Consider the following 22045-nt stretch of genomic DNA (forward strand, 5'->3'; position numbering starts at 1 on the left):
ATGTGCTGGTTGATGCCTTTTTCTAATGTGCAAAAATTGTTCTTGTTTGCATGATATATTTATGTTTTACATGGATGGCATACTACCTCAAGATCTATGTTTATTCTGGTTTTATATATTATGTTGATCTTGTATAATGTTTGATCCAAAATAAAGTGCAACACTGCATTTTCTCACAGATTGTGAGCATGAATCATAATCTTATCTAATCATACCGTGCTTTTCCATGTGTGTAAGGTTGCATTCCTAAGACATTCAAACTATACAGTACAATCACAGAGACAGATGTTGTATCAAAAGATAAAACAAATTATATGGAAATACAGATCAAAACCCCGTCAGCGACTGCTAATGAGGTACTGTAACTGGGTCTTGGAGGGTTGTCCCATTTCGTAGGGGTAGGGTCGAGGGGTAAGGGGTAGGGGTAGGGTTTAGGTGGAGGTTTTGGTAGAGCTAAGGGATTATTAGTCCAACCCTAACCCGGGGGTAAAGGCCCAATCCCGTCCCTACCCGGGGTAGCGTTAGTCCAACCCTAACCCGGGGGTTTAGGCTAGAGCCCGATATCGGCCGATATTAGCCATTTTTCAAACTATTCGGTATCGGCATTTAGAATGGCCGATAAATGATTATATAAAAAAATAAATTCATTTAGCCCCCGGGTTTGGGGCGCTCCAACGCCCCAAACCCGCTGACTCAGCCAGAGTTAGGCAGAGTCAATGACGGAGATCGACGGAGATCATCGGTGTTGTTCATGTGTGCAAGTGTGTTCATGGTAAGTTGGCAACTGTCACGAGACATACATTGCTTGAATAACAATTAAAAGAACATCCCCATCAATTCTCTAAAGTCGATAAGCATGACTTAATTCATGACTACCATGTCCAGTTTTGCTGTTGTTACGTGTTAGCTGAGAGTGAAAAGGATTTAAAGGATAACTACAAATAACCAATGTTAGGGAAATGTGTTTGTTTTGTTGCGCGTTTCTGGATTTTTTTTTAATATATATATATATCGGCATATCAGATTTTTAAATCACGAAATATTCGTATCGGTATCGGCCTTAAAAATTCTATATCGGTCAGGCTCTAGTTTAGGCTAACCTTAACTCTCAGCCTTTATGTACTGTTCACGTCCTGGTTGAAGGTGTCAGGGTATCCACCCGATAACCGGTACAACTAAGTACGTAAAGTAATGAAGTGACGCGTTTCATAGAAAAGCCCTTTAATCCCAGTGAGGCCTGTAGCCTCAGGCGTAGTACTGCAGGTTGGCCTTCTTCTTGGCCTGGACCTCCAGGATCCCCTCCATGTAGTCCTCAGGCGTAGTACTGCAGGTTGGCCTTCTTCTTGGCCTGGACCTCCAGGATGCCCTCCATGTAGTCCTCAGGCGTAGTACTGCAGGTTGGCCTTCTTCTTGGCCTGGACCTCCAGGATGCCCTCCATGTAGTCCTCAGGCGTAGTACTGCAGGTTGGCCTTCTTCTTGGCCTGGACCTCCAGGATGCCCTCCATGTAGTCCTCGTGGTTGAGCTCCGTGGCTCCGCGCCGCAACGCGATCATCCCCTGACCGAGGGAATCACACGGTTGTTACGGACTGACACACACAAATATATATATATATAGACAGCTAAAGGTACGGGTCGGTTAGGGCTAGGGCTAGGTAGGGTTAGTTCTGGTTAGGTAGGGGTCAGGTAGGGTAAGGGTTAGGTAGGGTCAGGTAGGGTTCGGGTTAGGTAGGGTAAGGGTCAGGTAGGGTTCGGGTTAGGTAAGGTTAGGGTTAGGTAGGGTTCGGGTTAGGTAGGGTATGGGTTAGGTAGGGTATGGGTTAGGTAGGGTTAGGGTTAGGTAGGGTAAGGGTCAGGTAGGGTTCGGGTTAGGTAGGGTAAGGGTTAGGTAGGGTTCGGGTTAGGTAGGGTAAGGATTAGGGTTAGGTAGGGATGGGGTTAGGGTTAGGTAGGGTTAGGGTTAGGTAGGGTTAGGATTAGGGTTAGGTAGGCTAGGTGCTCACCGCCTCCACACACACAGCTTTACACTGGGCTCCATTGGTAGGGTTAGGGTTAGGTAGGGTTAGGGTTAGGTAGGGTTCGGGTTAGGTAGGGTATGGGGTAGGGTTAGGTAGGGTTAGGGTTAGGTAGGGTTAGGGTTAGGGTTAGGTAGGCTAGGTGCTCACCGCCTCCACACACACAGCTTTACACTGGGCTCCATTGGTAGGGTTAGGGTTAGGGTTAGGTAGGCTAGGTGCTCACCGCCTCCACACACACAGCTTTACACTGGGCTCCATTGGTAGGGTTAGGGTTAGGTAGGGTTAGGTAGGCTAGGTGCTCACCGCCTCCACACACACAGCTTTACACTGGGCTCCATTGGGTTAGGTAGGGTTAGGGTTAGGTAGGGTATGGGGTAGGGTTAGGTAGGGTAGGTGCTCACCGCCTCCACACACACAGCTTTACACTGGGCTCCATTGGGTTAGGTAGGGTTAGGGTTAGGTAGGGTATGGGGTAGGGTTAGGTAGGCTAGGTGCTCACCGCCTCCACACACACAGCTTTACACTGGGCTCCATTGGTAGGGTTAGGGTTAGGTAGGGTTAGGATTAGGGTTAGGTAGGGTAGGTGCTCACCGCCTCCACACACACAGCTTTACACTGGGCTCCATTGAAGTCGTCGGTGCAGCGAGCCAACTCCTCATAGTTCACATCCGGACTGTGGATCAATAAACAACAGATCGATAAACAACCGATCGATAAAAACAATGGATCAATAAACACAACAGATCAATAAACCCAACAGATCAATAAACACAACAGATCGATAAACACAATGGATCAATAAACACAACAGATCAATAAACACAACGGATCGATAAACAACTGATCAATAAACACAACAGATCGATAAACACAATGGATCAATAAACACAACAGATCAATAAACACAACGGATCGATAAACAACAGATCAATAAACAACAGATCGATAAACAACCGATCAATAAAAACAATGGATCAATAAACACAACAGATCAATAAACAACAGGTCGATAAACAACAGATCGATAAACAACATCAATAAACAACAGATCGATAAACACAACGGATTGATAAACAACGGATCAATAAACAACGGATCAATAAACACAACGGATCGATAAACAACGGATCAATAAACAACGGATCAATAAACACAACGGATCAATAAACAGCGGATCAATAAACACAACGGATTGATAAACAACGGATCAATAAACAACGGATCAATAAACACAACGGATTGATAAACAACGGATCAATAAACAACGGATCAATAAACACAACGGATCAATAAACAGCGGATCAATAAACAACGGATCAATAAACACAACGGATCAATAAACAACAGATCAATAAACACAACGGATCGATAAACAACGGATCAATAAACAACGGATCAATAAACAACGGATTAATAAACAACAGATCAATAAATACAATGGCTAGTATTAGTGAGTGCTGCTGGTGAGTGCTGCTGGTGAGTGCTGCTGATTAGTGCTAGTGGTTAGTGCTAATGGTTAGTGCTAGTGGTTGGTGCTAGTGGTTGGTGCTAGTGGTTAGTGCTAGTGGTAAGTACTGGTGGTAAGTACTGGTGGTTAGTGCTAGTGGTTAGTGCTAGTGGTTAGTGCTAGTGGTTAGTGCTAGTGGTTAGTACTGGTGGTTAGTGCTAGTGGTTAGTGCTAGTGGTTAGTGCTAATGGTTAGTGGTTAGTGCTAGTGGTTAGTACTGGTGGTTAGTGCTAGTGGTTAGTGCTAGTGGTTAGTGCTAATGGTTAGTGGTTAGTGCTAGTGGTTAGTACTGGTGGTTAGTGCTAATGGTTAGTGCTAGTGGTTAGTGCTAATGGTTAGTGCTAGTGGTTAGTGCTAGTGGTTAGTGCTAGTGGTTAGTGCTAGTGGTTAGTGCTAGTGGTTAGTGCTAGTGGTTAGTGCTAGTGGCTAGTGGTTAGTGCTAGTGGTTAGTGCTAGTGGTAAGTACTGGTGGTAAGTACTGGTGGTTAGTGCTAGTGGTTAGTGCTAGTGGTTAGTGCTAGTGGTTAGTGGTTAGTGCTAGTGGTTAGTACTGGTGGTTAGTACTGGTGGTTAGTGCTAGTGGTTAGTGCTAATGGTTAGTGCTAGTGGTTAGTGCTAATGGTTAGTGCTAGTGGTTAGTGCTAGTGGCTAGTGGTTAGTGCTAGTGGTTAGTGCTGCTGATTAGTACCAGTGGTTAGTGCTTCTGGTTAGTGCTGCTGGTTAGTGCTGCTGGTGAGTGCTGCTGGTTAGTGCTGGTTAGTGCTAGTGGTTAGTGCTAGTGGTTAGTGCTGCTGGTTAGTGCTGCTGGTAAGTGCTGCTGGTTAGTGCTGCTGGTTAGTGCTGCTGGTTAGTGCTGGTTACCTGACGTTCATCTTCCTGGAGTGGATCTGCATGATGCGGGCGCGGGCCTCCTCGTTGGGCGCCGGGAACTCGATCTTGCGGTCGAGGCGTCCGGATCGCAGCAGCGCCGGGTCCAGGATGTCCACGCGATTGGTCGCTGCGATCACCTAGGCAACCACCACACCAGCGCTAAGTCATCGCTAGGCAACCACCACACCAGCGCTAAGTCATCGCTAGGCAACCACCACACCAGCGCCAAGTCATCGCTAGGCAACCACCACACCAGCGCCAAGTCATCGCTAGGCAACCACCACACCAGCGTTAAGTCATCGCTAGGCAACCACCACACCAGCGCTAAGTCATCGCTAGGCAACCACCACATCAGCGCCAAGTCATCGCTAGGCAACCACCACACCAGCGCTAAGTCATCGCTAGGCAACCACCACACCAGCGCTAAGTCATCGCTAGGCAACCACCACACCAGCGCCAAGTCATCGCTAGGCAACCAAATAGATATTAGACTCATAGAGATACAGTGGTAGATATTACACTCATAGATATATGGTGGTAGATGTCAGACTCATAGAGATATGGTGGTAGATATCAGACTCATAGAGATATGGTGGTAGATATCAGACTCATAGAGATATGGTATTAATATAACTGATGAACCTTGACCTGCATATTGGTCGTCATATCAATAACAATAGTTATAGTTAGTAAGTTAGTTGGTTAAGCCTCACCTTGACCTGCATGTTGGGCTGGAATCCATCCAGCTGGTTGAGGAGTTCCAGCATCGTCCTCTGAACCTCTCGGTCTCCAGCCTTCTCACTGTCGAACCTACAGGAGAGTGTTCATATAAAGGGTTAGCATAGTGTTTATAGTGTTTAATATAAAGGGTTAGTAGGCCTATAGTGTTTAATATAAAGGGTTAGTAAAGTGTTTAATATAAAGGGTTAGTAAAGTGTTTAATATAAAGGGTTAGGGTCGAGGTTAGGGTCGAGGTTAGGGTCAGGGTTAGGGTCGAGGTTAGGGTCAGGGTTAGGGTCAGGGTTAGGGTCGAGGTCAGGGTTAGGGTCAGGGTTAGGGTCGAGGTCAGGGTCAGGGTTAGGGTCAGGGTTAGGGTCGAGGTTAGGGTCAGGGTTAGGGTTAGGGTCGAGGTTAGGGTCAGGGTTAGGGTCGAGGTTAGGGTCGGGGTTAGGGTCAGGGTTAGGGTCAGGGTTAGGGTCGGGGTTAGGGTCGAGGTTAGGGTCGAGGTTAGGGTCGGGGTTAGGGTCGAGGTTAGGGTCGGGGTTAGGGTCGAGGTCAGGGTTAGGGTCGGGGTTAGGGTCGAGGTCAGGGTTAGGGTCAGGGTTAGGGTCGAGGTTAGGGTCAGGGTTAGGGTCGAGGTTAGGGTCAGGGTTAGGGTCGAGGTTAGGGTCGAGGTTAGGGTTAGGGTTGAGGTTAGGGTCAGGGTTAGGGTCGAGGTTAGGGTCAGGGTTAGGGTCGAGGTTAGGGTTACCGTTTGGTGCCGATGGCGTCCAGCTCGTCGATGAAGATGATGGACGGAGCTTTCTCCTTAGCCAGAGCGAAGGCGTCCCTCACCAGCTTGGCTCCGTCTCCAATAAACATCTGCACTAGCTGAGGCCCAGCTAGCTTCAGGAACGTAGCCTAGCCAACCGGAGACACGTAGACTAGCTTAGCCTAGCCAAACAGAGACATGTGGACTAGCTTAGCCTAGCCAACCAGAGACATGTGGACTAGCTTAGCCTAGCCAACCAGACATGTGGACTAGCTTAGCCTAGCCAACCAGAGACATGTAGACTAGCTTAGCCTAGCCAACCAGACATGTAGACTAGCTTATCCTAGCCAACCAGAGACACGTAGACTAACTTAGCCTAGCCAACCAGAGACATGTGGACTAGCTTAGCCTAGCCAACCAGACATGTGGACTAGCTTAGCCTAGCCAACCAGAGACATGTAGCCTAGCTTAGCCTAGCCAACCAGAGACATGTAGCCTAGCTTAGCCTAGCCAACCAGAGACATGTAGCCTAGCTTAGCCTAGCCAACCAGAGACATGTAGACTAGTAGATAAAAGCCAACTATCTGGAACCCCCTTGGTTAGGGGACAGAGGTCATGCATAGGGTCCAGAGGTCACAGGTCGGGGTACCTTGGTCTGCGCAGCGCAGGCTCTGGCCAGCAGGGTCTTCCCCGTGCCTGGGGGTCCGTACATCAGGACTCCTTTGGGTGGCTGGATCCCCAAGTTCTCAAACTTCTCCTTATGGTTCATGGGTAGAACGATGGCCTCGACCAGCTACAGCACCAGGAGACCAACGTACGGGTTAGTTAGGGTCAGGGTCGGGTGAGGGTCATGGTCAAGGGTCGGAGCTCAGGGTCAAAGGTCATGATGAGGGTCAGGGAACATGTCCTTATTGGTTAGGGTTCATCATTAGACAGGCGGACAGCCCTACCTCCTGTATCTGCTTGTCCAGGCCCCCTATGTCGCTGTACTGCTCCGTGGGCCTCTCGTCCACCTCCATGGCTTTGACCCGGGAGTCGTACTCAGTGGGCAGCGTCTCCAGGACCAGGTACGAGTCTTTGTTCACGCCCTGACGGTCACAGGGATCAGTTAACATGTTCATATCTAACCACTCATAGGGATCATAGGTAAATATGTTAGTGTTAGGGTTAACTAACCACTCAGAGATCATAGTTAACATGTTCATATCTGAGTGTTAGGGTTAACTAACCACTCATAGAGATCATAGTTAACATGTTCATATCTTAGTGTTAGGGTTAACTAACCACTCATAGAGATCATAGTTAACATGTTCATATCTTAGTGTTAGGGTTAACTAACCACTCATAGACATCATAGTTAACATGTTCATATCTTAGTGTTAGGGTTAACTAACCACTCATAGAGATCATAGTTAACATGTTCATATCTTAGTGTTAGGGTTAACTAACCACTCATAGACATCATAGTTAACATGTTCATATCTTAGTGTTAGGGTTAACTAACCACTCATAGACATCATAGTTAACATGTTCATATCTTAGTGTTAGGGTTAACTAACCACTCATAGACATCATAGTTAACATGTTCATATCTTAGTGTTAGGGTTAACTAACCACTCATAGACATCATAGTTAACATTTTCATATCTTAGTGTTAGGGTTAACTAACCACTCATAGAGATCATAGTTAACATGTTTGTGACACAGCCACATAACTTTATAAGTGTTTGAATATATATACAAATTGTATGCGAATGAAAGTGCCCAGTTAGCATAATGTTTTAAATCCTTGCTAGGTTAATAATGTTTTGGGCTACTTGTTAATTGGTTTTGTGTGTGTTTGCCGATGTCTAAAAGCCCTATAATGCAGGCTACATGTGATTTTGCCGTTATGACAAAAGGGTTACTGGGACTTTAAGCACGGTGACCTCAGAGGCCAAGGGGAGGAGTCACGGACAGGAACCAGGAAGCAGGTGAGCAAAGGAGAAATGTTTGGTGTGGACCAGGAGAGGTGGGTGGTGAGTTTGGGAATGCAGTGATGCTGGAATCATAAAACCCCACGCTAACCAGACAAACCTTAAGAGATCGACCTTGGAGTAAAAGTACTTACTTAATGGAGAAAATCTTGGTGGAGTATGTTTGTTTGAGCCTACTTTGCCAGTGAGATCCCTCCATTTTTCTACTGTTTTTGTGCAATGCATTGCTAGTGGACTATTTTTGCGTGTTTTTGGCGGAATACTTTTTGGTGTTTATGGACTTTTGGGGTTTTGGGTGCTGGACTCTGAGACTTGGGGGAAGGGTAAAGGGAAACAACGTATGGTGCATGAAAGCTGTGTTTGGTTTGAAGTTACTGATACATTATCAAATTAATGCAAAAGCTTTTGAGAAACAGTTTGTTTATAGGTTGTTTTCTTTGGAATATACTTGAATGCTGATGGGAATGTGATTGGTGTATTTTGGGAGTAAGATGAGTGTACATACGTAACTTAAGTATATTATGTAGTTTCCGAACAAAAAAGTGATAATCTACTTGAAAGAGAATCAGGGTGATTGTTACATGTTCATATCTTACCACCAGATCTCCTGGTTTCAGTTTCTCTGCGTCGACCAGACCGATAACAGGCAGGAAGTAGGTCTGAAACAGACAGGAAGTGAAACTTACCATGGCGCTAAGACTGGTAGCGTAGTGCTACTTTACCATGACGCTAACACAGTGGTAGCATAGTGCTACTTTACCATGATGCTAACACAGTGGTAGCAAAGTGCTACTTTACCATGATGCTAACACAGTGGTAGCATAGTGCTACTTTACCATGACGCTAACACAGTGGTAGCGTAGTGCTACTTTACCATGACGCTAACACAGTGGTAGCATAGTGCTACTTTACCATGATGCTAACACAGTGGTAGCAAAGTGCTACTTTACCATGACGCTAACACAGTGGTAGCGTAGTGCTACTTTACCAGGATAGCAGTGTTTTACCACGATGCTAACAGAGGCTAACAGTGTAGCAGTGTTTTATCAGGATGCTAACAGAGGCTAACAGCGTAGCAGTGTTTTAGCAGGATGCTAACGGTGTAGTAGTGTTTTAGCAGGATACTAGTTAATAGCGTAAAGCTACCTGGCGGGTGGAGGTCTTGATGACGGCACACTTCCCTTTCCTCTGGGCGTCCAGGTCGATGTTGGCCCCGTCCTCCTCCATGTCGTTAGGGTCCACGTCCAACAGCTAGTTAGGAGGTCACACGGGTAGGTTAGGGTATAGTTAACATGTGGAGGTTAGGGTGGAGGTCACATGTGTAGGGTAGGGTCTAGTTGACATGTGTAGGTTAGTGTGTAGTTAACATGTATAGTACAGGTTAGTACTAGTTATAGTTAGTTTACCTCAATGACGTTGGACACCAGGTAGGGCAGCGTCTTGTTCACTTTGATCTTTTCTGTGTTTTCTTTGATTTTGTCCTTCATGGCCTGGAGCTCATGAGTCACTCTAAGTACCTCACTCTTCATGATCTGGAACCAGGAACACACGTTATCACATGTCTCACACGTCAAACACGCGTTATCACACATAAAACACATGTCTCACATGTTAAACACACGTTAAACACACTTTATCACACGTTAAACACACGTTATCACACGTTAAACACGTTATCACACGTTAAACACACATCATCACACTTAAAACACAACCAGTGTTTCTGAGTGCCTCTCTACTCAAACTAAAGCTGTGGTGGGTCTAATGGCATCTAGGGACTTGTATAAATATAATCGTATATTCCTAAATTTGTTCTAATAAGATTGGAATCCCATGACAACATGCGTGTCCAAACTGTCCATACTTAATAATTAATCTGCGACGGCTGCGTGAATAGTGGGGCCGAGGGTCTCGGGGCTATTCCCCACTTTTCACGGAGCCTGAGGTGAATTATTGTTTTAGTATATACTACACGTGAATACTACAAAAATAAACAAGATAACACTTTTTGCCGGGATCTATTTTGTTTTTATTAGCTGTTTATTTGGTTTCAGTAGCGTGACGAGACGACGATGAAAACAATATCCCGAGTTTGAGATCTCAATCATGGGGTATTATATCCCGAGATAGCGAACTAATCAAATTGCGTCATCTTAGGAGGTTCATGTGTAGCATATACTAATAGTGTATATTATTTTAGCAGAACTCTAAGAAAGAGGTCTAGTGTAATACTATCTATCCATCAGTTCATATTTAGAGGAGACATTATGATGGAGAAAACATCAGAAAACCCACGAACCATCAGGTTTAAATAGAGAGTACATGTAAACATACCTTTAAGTCGAAATAGAGTTATTAGTAATCAAACAATGTTGCATATAGATAGATAGAACAAGTATTTAAGAGATTAGAAACCTTTATCTCGCTGTCCAGCAAACGCGATCGCTGAACGACTTCTTCAGTCGACATTTTCAAAACATCCTCTCCTATGCCATCCTAGAGCCCAGAAAGTAATATTAGACATATTTAACAATATTAAATAGAACAAGATAAATCCTGTCATAACAGTTGTATACAATACATCTTAAAAACATTCTCAACTATACCATAATAAAACAAATGAAACAATTTTACAAATGTTACAAATATAACCACGAATGTGGTCAAAAACACTGTATAAAATGAAATAGGGTAAAGCCCCAACTCATCTAAAAACAACTGATACTTCCAGATTCATCTAATATATTCATATTATGAATGTTACGTTGATGGTTTAACTTGACGTGAAATATAAAAAGAGAGCTTTTAAGCAACTTAAGAAGGATTTACGTTACTTTATTGGTTTTAATGACGTTTAAGAATGATAACTCTTTAATCTGATCATTAATGATATTTAAAAATGATAACTCTTTAATCATATCGTCATTAATGATGTTTAAGAATCATAACTCTTTAATCATATCGTCATTAATGATGTTTAAGAATCATGACTCTTTAATCATATCATTAATGCTGTTTCTGAATTATAACCCCTCACCCTATAATTAGGAACAACATTTATGTTTTACCTTCAGTTGGTTATATTTAGTAAAGGCAATATGATATGTTATGGTTACATGATAATAGATATATCGTATTATCTTCCCTCCCCCTCGTTATGTCTAATAAGCAGGGTTAGTTGGGGTTAATGAAGACAGTATTGTGATGTCTAATAAGATGAGATGATGATGTATTAAAGATATATAGTATTATCTTTAGTTAGGATAATAAAGACAGTAGTATGATGTGTAATAATGGTTATGATATTTAGGGTTATTAGTTTTATTACTTCCATCTCGTTATGTCTAATAATCAGGGTTAGTTCGGGTTAATAAAGACAGTAGTATGATGTTTGATAAGATTAGATGATGATATTTGGGTTATTAGTTTAATCCTACCTCCACTTCGTCCCAAACCGACTTGTCATGGAGAGACGCCATCTTGCTTTACTTCTCTCCTTCGTTTTTTCTTTAAGGGATGAAATCCACCTCCGCGTCTGACAGCGAAACTAGCGGCCGGAACCAGTATAACACACTATACACCACCAAAAACACGATAGAACTAGAACCACACCCTATACACCACCTAAAACACGATAGAACCAGAACTACACCACCTAAAACATGATACAACCAGAACTACACCCTCTACACCACCTAAAATATGAAAAAAAATGAGAAACCCAAACAGCAAAAATAAATGTAACATCCCCACACTACATTCAGCTAATAATGCAGAAGTGTCGCTTGCGACAAATAGCCAACAGGGGGAGCAGCCATTTTTGTCACAACAGGTCATGTAACCATGGCAATGATTTCTAAACTGTTTTATGAAGTTCCCAAAAAATGAAAATACATACAAATAAAGTTTAACCATTTATACACTAAAATCCCAAATCGGGACCCTAGTGTCCGTCCTTAAGTGATGTGTGCCTTATTGTACTTGCTTGTGGCCTTTTTGAGGCCTTGTTTGTGTCTGGGGAGGCTCCCACTTGAAGCAGGCTCCAGGCCCGCCATCTTGACGGTCTCTAGAAACCTTTGGCTGCGACCAGAGCCCTGGTGGAGAACATGTGACAGCTGTCTCATTGGTTCCTGTTCTGAACATTCACAGTCCGTTCCCAGTGTGAACATTCAACTGATCGATCACGGTGGTGTTTGTCAATCTAAGATGAAACGAAGCCGATGAAATGCGTGATTCTCACGGGAAATGAGTGATAGAACCAGAACTACACCCTCTACACCACCTAAAACATGACAGAACCACATCTAAAACATGATAGAACTAGAACTACACCACCTAAAACATGATAGAACCAGAACTACAACATCTAAAACATGATAGAACTAGAACTACACCACCTAAAACATGATAGAACTAGAACTACACCACCTAAAACATGATAGAACTAGAACTACACCACCTAAAACATGATAGAACTAGAACTACACCACCTAAAACAGGATAGAACTAGAACTACACCCTCTAAAACCGGATAGAACCAGAACTACACCCTCTACACCACCTAAAACATGGCAGAACCAGAAATACACCATCTAAAACAGGATAGAACCAGAACTACAACATCTAAAACCGGATAGAACCAGAACTACACCCTCTACACCACCTAAAACATGATAGAACTAGAACTACAATACCTAAAACATGATAGAACCAGAACTACACCCTCTACACCACCTAAAACAGGATAGAACTAGAACTACAATACCTAAAACATGATAGAACCAGAACTACACCCTCTACACCACCTAAAACATGGCAGAACCAGAAATACACCATCTAAAACAGGATAGAACCAGAACTACAACATCTAAAACCGGATAGAACCAGAACTACACCCTCTACACCACCTAAAACATGATAGAACTAGAACTACAATACCTAAAACATGATAGAACCAGAACTACACCCTCTACACCACCTAAAACAGGATAGAACTAGAACTACAATACCTAAAACATGATAGAACCAGAACTACACCCTCTACACCACCTAAAACATGGCAGAACCAGAAATACACCATCTAAAACAGGATAGAACTAGAACTACAATACCTAAAACATGATAGAACCAGAACTACAACATCTAAAACGGGATCCCGTTTTAGATGTTGTAGTTCTGGTTCTATCATGTTTTAGGTGGTGTAGTTCTGGTTATATCGATATAACCAGAACTACACCACCTAAAACATGACAGAACCAGAACTACACCACCTAAAACATGATGGAACCAGAACTACACCATCTAAAACATGGCAGAAACAGAACTACACCCTCTACACCACCTGCAACATGATAGAACCAGAACTACACCCTCTAAAACAGGATAGAACCAGAACTACACCATCTACACCACCTTAAACATGATAGAACCAGTACTTCACCCTCTACACCCCCTAAAACATGATGGAACCAGAACTACACCACCTAAAACATGATGGAACCAGAACTACACCATCTAAAACATGGCAGAAACAGAACTACACTCTCTACACCACCTGCAACATGATAGAACCAGAACTACACCCTCTAAAACAGGATAGAACCAGAACTACACCATCTACACCACCTTAAACATGATAGAACCAGTACTTCACCCTCTACACCACCTAAAACATGATAGAACCAGAACTACACCTTCTACACCACCTCAAACATGATGGAACCAGAACTACACCCTCTACACCACCTACAACATGAGAGACCAGAATTACACCATCTAAACATGGTAGAACCAGAACTACACTCTCTAAAGCAGCTCTTTAGAGTTAGCAGGAGCCTAACTAGTGGGTTAGGGTTATTAGGAGCCTAACTAGTATGGGTTAAGGTTAGGGTTAGGGTGATTTATTATGGTTATGGTTAGGGTTATTAGGGTTAGGGTTAGTGACTAGTGGTTGGGTTAGGGTTAGTTATTAGGGTTAGGGTTAGTGACTAGTGGTTGGGTTGGGGTTAGTTATTAGGGTTAGGGTTAGTGACTAGTGGTTGGGTTGGGGTTAGTTATTAGGGTTAGGGACTAGTGGTTGGGTTAGGGTTAGTTATTAGGGTTAGGGTCGACTAGTGGTTGGCTGCTCTCTGTTCTTTGTTCCAGCGGTTCAGAGCTCTCTGTTGTTCCTCTCGTCTCCTCTGTCTCTGGCTCCGCCCCCTCCTCTATCTGATGAGCGGAGACTGAGGTTCTGTTGTCGTGGCGACCCTGCTGAGGACAGGGTGGGTGGAGCCTATGACATCATCGAGGACATTGTCCTCCTCAGATCAGTGAACCCTTCTAACAAGGTTATCATGAAGACGCGCATACACACACACACACACTCGTACACACACACGTACACACAAACACAAACACACGTTCACTAAACACACAAACACGGAAAGACACACACACACACTAAACACACGTACACAACAACCACACACACACACACACACCAAACACACGTACACGCCACACACACTAAACACACGGAAACACCCACACATGTACACTAAGGGATCAGGGTTAGGGTCAGGGTTAGGGTCAGGGTCAGGGTTTTACTGTGGAGAGGTCGATGGTCACCAAGGAGTGTTCATTGGTCAGGTTCTTGGACACCCTTGCTCGTTCTCTTTATGCTCCTCCCACCCCGTCTCCTCCCTCCTCCCACCCCCTCTCCTCCCTCCTCCCTCCTCCCTCCCCGTCCCCCCTGCTCCTGTGTGTAGGGGTGGATGGGCAGTGAGGACTACTGTCAGTGAGGACTGTCGTTCCCTCAGGCTCCAGTTCTCTGCCCTCTCTCCGTCTGTTGGTGAGTTCTTACTAACATCTCAACCGACAGCAGCCTGAGTGGGAGGTGTGTCTGGCCAGAGGGCGAGGTGTGCCAGAGGGCGAGGTGTGTCTGGCCAGAGGGCGAGGTGTGTCCGAGGCCAGAGGGGGAGGTGGAGAATGGCTCCTCGCTTAAATGCTGGATATCACAGTAATGGTAGTAGTAGTGTGTGTGTGTGTTTGCTGATGTGTAGTGTGTGTGTTTGCTGATGTATAGTGTGTGTGTGTTACCTGATGTGTGTAGAGTGTGTTCCTCTATTCAGTGTGTGTTACCTGATGTGTGTAGTGTGTGTTCCTCTATTCAGTGTGTGTTACCTGATGTGTGTAGTGTGTGTGTTCCTCTATTCAGTGTGTGTTACCTGATGTGTGTAGTGTGTGTGTTCCTCTATTCAGTGTGTGTTACCTGATGTGTGTAGTGTGTGTGTTCCTCTATTCAGTGTGTGTTACCTGATGTGTGTAGTGTGTGTGTTCCTCTATTCAGTGTGTGAAGATGAATCGCACAGTCGGGATCTGTCTGCTGATCAGCTGCACTCTGGCTGGACTGGGTAGGTCAGATGAGTATAGTAGGGTTAGGGTTAGTATGGTAGGTCAGATTAGTATAGTACGTTAGATAAGTATAGTACGGTATATTTAGTATAGTAGGGTTAGTATAGTTAGTGTAGTACGTTAGATTAGTATAGCAGGGTTAGTGTAGTACGTTAGATTAGTATAGCAGGGTTAAGGTTAGTATAGTTGGTGTAGTACACTAGATTAGTATAGTAGGGTTAGTATAGTATAGTTAGTGTAGTACATTAGGTTAGTATTGTAGGTTAGTGTAGTACGTTAGATTAGTATAGTAGGGTTAAGGTTAGTATAGTAGGTTAGTATAGTATAGTTAGTGTAGTACGTTAGATTAGTATAGTAGGGTTAGAATAGTAGAGTAGGCGAGTAAATTCGATTTAGTATAGTATTTTAGATTTAGTAGAGTATGTTAGATATAGTAAAGTTTTGATAGTATAACCGTAGTAATAATGTAGTTCTAACAGAAGTGTATTGATAGTATGACTGTAGTAATAATATAAGTATTGATAGTATAACTGTAGTAATATAAGTGTATTGATAGTATGACTGTAGTAATAATATAAGTGTATTGATAGTATGACTGTAGTAATAATATAAGTGTATTGATAGTATGACTGTAGTAATAATATAAGTGTATTGATAGTATGACTGTAGTAATAATATAAGTGTATTGATAGTATGACTGTAGTAATAATATAAGTGTATTGATAGTATGACTGTAGTAATAATATAAGTGTATTGATAGTATGACTGTAGTAATAATATAAGTGTATTGATAGTATGACTGTAGTAATAATATAAGTGTATTGATAGTATGACTGTAGTAATAATATAAGTGTATTGATAGTATGACTGTAGTAATAATATAAGTGTGTTGATAGTATGACTGTAGTAATAACATAAGTGTATTGATAGTATGACTGTAGTAATAATATAAGTATTGATAGTATGACTGTAGTAATAATATAAGTGTATTGATAGTATTTGTGTGTTTTCAGGTTCAGCTATTCGCTGCTACAGCTGTAAGGACTACACGGCCAGCTGCTCTAAACAACGAGACTGTAGCTATGACGACGCCTGTCTCACCCTCACCGAGAGAGGTATCTGTCTGTCTGTCTAGTTGGAGTACCGGTAAATCCGTTGTAATTGGTTCTGATCATTTACTATATTGGAGAGCCTTTCCATATTCTTATATTACGTATCATTATATTCAGTACTAGTGTACTCGTTGAAAACGTACTCGTGCCTGTTAAAGATGAAATCAAAGTCAACTTAGAACACGCATGAGTCCTTAACCCTTTGACACATGGTCAGCTAATCAAACCTTAACTAAAAGTTAAGGGTTATCCGTCGTAACATCTTTAAAAGGTTTGGCGCCGATAAATGGTGCTTGTGGCTTTAACATTATATTATACTAGTGTTATGTATTATTATATCATCTATTAGTATAATATGTGCTATTATACAGCTATATGAATATCGTTTATTATACAACGGGGGGCCTCAATCCAGCGATCTGATTGGTTCCTAACTGTTGTATAATGAGCGTATACATAACTGCTATGACGCCCAATCATTTTGTGAAAGTATCACTCCGCGCCTTGAAGTGCAAAGTGTTAAAGAATACAACCGTATTTTTACTAGTGTGTGTGTGTGAAGTCATTTTGCCATAATTTTAACAGTTGTATAAAAGCAATAGCACAGTTCACTGAAGTCTAAAATCGGCGAGTGAACTGCTCCACAGGATAAATTGCCGGCGAACCGCTCTATCGGAGCCTTCTCTCGGAGGGACGCTAAAGTGTGTTGCATAGCGACCGTCGATGCATAGCGGCAGCCAGGAGGGACTACTTTTTGGTAGTCTTTAATAAAACGGCTACTTTGACTTTCTTGTTGTTTTTTAATGTAGTGCGTCTATGACTTTCGTTTCGCCATAACAGTAACCGTTGTATAAAAGCAATAGATCACTTCAGTCAGTGGCATGTGCTCATTATGCCACTGTGAAGGGGGTCGCCGGCCCTCCGCTGCGCGTCGGGGCCGGACAAGGCCCCTTAACAGTGGTATAATGAGCACATACCACAGCCTGGCGTGATCTATTGCTTAATTATACACTGTTGCCACTCGTTGATGAGCTCGACTTGCCTTCTTCATTTACAGGTATAAAATAGTTTCGGGATTTTTTTTCAATAATTCTTCATCTCGATCTCATTCTCCCTTCGTAGTCTTCGTTTTTGCGCGCCACTCTCGAACTTTTTCTCTTTTTTTTGACACTTTGGCCACGGCAACCTTCACGCCAAAAAATTTGCATCAATTGATGGACAGAAAATTCAACCAATTACAAAGCATTGTGATTTTTATTTGTATTTTCCTGCCTCATGATAGGCCTCTGATCTTTGTAGGCCCCAAACAAAATAACACGTTGTTCTGGGCCTACGCCGATCGGAGGACCTATCATGATTCAGAATAAAAAGATAAATACTACTGCAGCTCAGGCTAGGCGCTGATGGTCGTAGCCCCTCGGCTTCAGCCCAGGTACGCCCGGGCATTAAGGCCGCCTTGGTTACAGGGTTAGGGTTATTAGCACGGGTCATCATATTGGTTGTCATATTTGTACGTGTTTTGCATTATTATATTATGTGTTATTATGGATTATGTGTTCATTTATCAAGTGTTAATTATTGGGGTTATCTTCTTAAGGTGGTCAAACGTACCGGCAGTGTCTCAAGTACTCAGACTGTGAATACAGTCGGCTGGGACAGATGTTCCCTCAGGTCAGTGTGCGCCTAACACTAAGACACATGTATAAAGCCTCATTAATATACTCTATAAAGCATGAAGACACATGTATAAAGCCTCATTAATATACTCTATAAAGCATGAAGACACATGTATAAAGCCTCATTAATATACTCTATAAAGCATGAAGACACATGTATAAAGCCTCATTAATATACTCTATAAAGCATGAAGACACATGTATAAAGCCTCATTAATATACTCTATAAAGCATGAAGACACATGTATAAAGCCTCATTAATATACTCTATAAAGCATGAAGACACATGTATAAAGCCTCATTAATATACTCTATAAAGCATGAAGACACATGTATAAAGCCTCATTAATATACTCTATAAAGGATGAAGACACATGTATAAAGCCTCATTAATATACTCTATAAAGCATGAAGACACATGTATAAAGCCTCATTAATATACTCTATAAAGCCTCATTAATATACTCTATAAAGCATTAAGACACATCTATAAAGCATTAAGACACATGTATTAAGCCTCATTAATATACTCTATAAAGCATGAAGACACATGTATAAAGCCTCATTAATATACTCTATAAAGCATGAAGACACATGTATAAAGCCTCATTAATATACTCTATAAAGCATTAAGACACATCTATAAAGCATTAAGACACATGTATAAAGCATGAAGACACATCTATAAAGCATGAATACACATCTATAAAGCATTAAGACACATCTATAAAGACACATCTATAAAGCATTAAGACACATCTATAAAGCATGAAGACACATCTATAAAGACACATCTATAAAGCATTAAGACACATCTATAAAGACACATCTATAAAGCATTAAGACACATCTATAAAGCATGAAGACACATCTATAAAGACACATCTATAAAGCATTAAGACACATCTATAAAGACACATCTATAAAGCATTAAGACACATCTATAAAGCATGAAGACACATCTATAAAGACACATCTATAAAGCATTAAGACACATCTATAAAGACACATCTATAAAGCATTAAGACACATCTATAAAGCATGAAGACACATCTATAAAGACACATCTATAAAGCGTTAAGACACATCTATAAAGCATTAAGACACATCTATAAAGCATGAAGACACATCTATAAAGCATGAAGACACATCTATAAAGCATTAAGACACATCTATAAAGCATTAAGACACATCTATAAAGCATGAAGACACATCTATAAAGACACATCTATACAGCATTAAGACACATCTATAAAGCATGTACACACATCTATAAAGTATTAAGACACATCTATAAAGCATGAAGACACTTATAGCATTAATAACACTCTATAAAGCATTAAGACACATCTATAAAGCATGAATACACACCTATAAAGCATTAAGACACATCTATAAAGCATTAAGATACATCTATAAAGCATTAAGACACATCTATAAAGCATTAGGACACATCTATAAAGCATTAGGACACATCTATAAAGCATGTATACACAGCTATAAAGCATGAAGACACATCTATAAAGCATTAAGACACATCTATAAAGCATGAAGACACATCTATAAAGCATGAAGACACATCTATAAAGCATGAATACACATCTATAAAGCATGAAGACACATCTATAAAGCATTAAGACACATCTATAAAGCATGAAGACGCATCTATAAAGACACATCTATAAAGCATTAAGACACATCTATAAAGCATTAAGACACATCTATAAAGCATGAAAACACATCTATAAAGCATGAAGACACATCTATAAAGCATGAAGACACATCTATAAAGCATTAAGACACATCTATAAAGCATGAAGACACATCTATAAAGCATTAAGACACATCTATAAAGCATGAAGACACATCTATAAAGCATTAAGACACATCTATAAAGACACATCTATAAAGCATTAAGACACATCTATAAAGCATGAAGACACATCTATAAAGACACATCTATAAAGCATGAAGACACATCTATAAAGCATGAAGACACATCTATAAAGCATGAAGACACATCTATAAAGCATGAAGACACATCTATAAAGCATTAAGACACATCTATAAAGCATTAAGACACATCTATAAAGCATGAAGACACATCTATAAAGCATGAAGACACATCTATAAAGCATGAAGACACATCTATAAAGACACATCTATAAAGCATTAAGACACATCTATAAAGCATGAAGACACATCTATAAAGACACATCTATAAAGCATTAAGACACATCTATAAAGCATGAAGACACATCTATAAAGACACATCTATAAAGCATTAAGACACATCTATAAAGACACATCTATAAAGCATTAAGACACATCTATAAAGCATTAAGACACATCTATAAAGCATGCATACACATCTATAAAGCATTAAGACACATCTATAAAGCATTAGGACACATCTATAAAGCATGAAGACACATCTATAAAGCATTAAGACATATTATTTGTATTAATTATATATATTATATATGTGTTTATTATATATTATATATTTATTTACGATATATGTATTTATTATATATATTATATATGTATTTATTATATATGTATGTATTTATTATATACATATATTTATGTATTATATAAGTATTGATTAAGCTGATTTTGTGTTCAAGGTTTCCAGTTTCACCTTCAAGTGCTGCAACTCTGATCTGTGCAACTCCGCCCCCTCCTCTTCAGCGAGCTCTCTGATTGGTTTATTGGCCTCTCTGGCTGTGATCTGGTGGTGTATGCACTGAGAGATTAAACGACACAAACAAATACCAGTACAGACACACATTCACACAAACACACATCCACACACATTTACACAAACACACACCAGTATGAAACCATTCAAATGCACAGCTAACCAATAGAAATACAGCAATATCACACCTAGGGCAGGCTAACTAAGGGCTAGGGTTAGCCTTACCTTATCCTAGGGGCAGGCTAACTAAGGGCTAGCCTTACCTTATCCTAGGGGCAGGCTAACTAAGGGCTAGGGGTAGTCTTACCTTATCCTAGGGGCAGGCTAACTAAGGGCTAGGGTTAGCCTTACCTTATCCTAGGGGCAGGCTAACTAAGGGCTAGCCTTACCTTATCCTAGGGGCAGGCTAACTAAGGGCTAGGGGTAGTCTTACCTTATCCTAGGGGCAGGCTAACTAAGGGCTAGGGTTAGCCTTGCCTTACCCTAGGGGCAGGCTAACAAAGGGCTAGGGTTAGCCTTGCCTTACCCTAGGGGAGGCTAACTAAGGGCTAGGGTTAGCCTTGCCTTACCCTAGGGGGTAAAGCCTTGACTTGGGGTGAGGCTAAGGGTTAGGGTAAGTCTTGACTTGGGGTGAGGCTAAGGGTTAGGGTAAGCCTTACCTTGGGGGGAGGCTCAACCTTAGAGGAGGCTAACCAAGGGTAAGCCTTGACCTACGGTGATGCTAACCCGAGTGCTGAGCTAGCCCTGACCCATAAAGACATGCAGCGGACATAAGATCCATGCTAACACCAAGTTGTACTGAGTGCTCTAACCGCTTCACCCTCACCCTGTGGGCAGGTCTCGGAGGTCCTGAAAGTATTGATTGAAAAATGTATTGATTTAATCCATGGTCTCTATTGATAAAGGGAGGATGGAGAACATGTGGAACTGTAACACAAAGCACCATTATTGATAACGGCATAATAAACATTTCCGTTAAGTGCAACTGGTAACCGTTTGTTCCGTCATAACAAAGTGGAAATATCATCTGGGCACCAGTTTGAGGAGCTGGTTTCAGTCCCCATGAACCAGTTTGAGGGGCTGGTTTTTGTCCCCATAAACCAGTTTGAGGAGCTGCTTTCAGTCCCCATAAACCAGTTTGAGGAGCTGGTTTCAGTCCCCATGAAATTATACAATTGTTTTTTTATGATTACTAAGATAAGTATTGTGTTACAGAAGGCCAGTTATCAACATTAAGATGTATGCACTGTTTAAATTAGGGCTTGTTATGATAATAAAGATTAATAATGTATCAAACAGGACTGCTTTGGATTATTATGA

General features: G+C 41.7%; 2 protein-coding genes and 1 long non-coding RNA gene across 5 annotated transcripts in view; 2 read left to right on the forward strand and 1 right to left on the reverse strand.

Annotated features, from left to right (window-relative positions):
- LOC132456576 (uncharacterized) overlaps positions 1-20 on the forward strand; it is a 1226-nt gene extending 1206 nt beyond the window's left edge. Inside the window, exon 2 of the long non-coding RNA XR_009525530.1 lies at positions 1-20. This exon is cut by the window's left edge and continues 180 nt beyond it. This is a non-coding gene — a long non-coding RNA (uncharacterized LOC132456576).
- A 1184-nt stretch (positions 21-1204) lies between these two features.
- psmc3 (proteasome 26S subunit, ATPase 3) lies at positions 1205-11433 on the reverse strand. Its single transcript, XM_060050973.1, has 12 exons — positions 11279-11433; positions 10257-10337; positions 9248-9373; positions 8988-9092; positions 8438-8500; positions 6816-6953; positions 6515-6658; positions 5866-6014; positions 5108-5204; positions 4386-4531; positions 2609-2690; positions 1205-1557 (listed from the first exon to the last, which is right to left on the reverse strand). Exons 1-12 carry the CDS (start codon positions 11318-11320, stop codon positions 1447-1449), a joined length of 1284 nt encoding a protein of 427 aa, XP_059906956.1. The 5' UTR covers positions 11321-11433; the 3' UTR covers positions 1205-1446.
- Positions 7773-22021, forward strand: cd59 (CD59 molecule (CD59 blood group)). 3 transcript variants are annotated; one of them, XR_009525528.1, is made up of 6 exons: positions 14546-14670; positions 15169-15232; positions 16247-16348; positions 17943-18016; positions 20652-21302; positions 21338-22021. XR_009525528.1 is itself a non-coding variant. In XM_060050975.1 (5 exons), exons 2-5 carry the CDS (start codon positions 15178-15180, stop codon positions 20772-20774), a joined length of 354 nt encoding a protein of 117 aa, XP_059906958.1. In that variant the 5' UTR covers positions 7773-7838; positions 15169-15177; the 3' UTR covers positions 20775-22021. The 3 variants fall into 3 exon arrangements, 2 of the variants coding, with proteins under 2 accessions (XP_059906958.1, XP_059906957.1); XM_060050975.1 differs by lacking the exon at positions 14546-14670 and adding an exon at positions 7773-7838 and having other exon boundaries at positions 20652-22021; XM_060050974.1 differs by having other exon boundaries at positions 20652-22021.
- Positions 22022-22045: the final 24 nt, after the last annotated feature.

The sequence above is a fragment of the Gadus macrocephalus genome, chromosome 4 (genome assembly GCF_031168955.1).
Source record: "Gadus macrocephalus chromosome 4, ASM3116895v1".
Classification (NCBI taxonomy): Eukaryota; Metazoa; Chordata; class Actinopteri; order Gadiformes; family Gadidae; genus Gadus; species Gadus macrocephalus.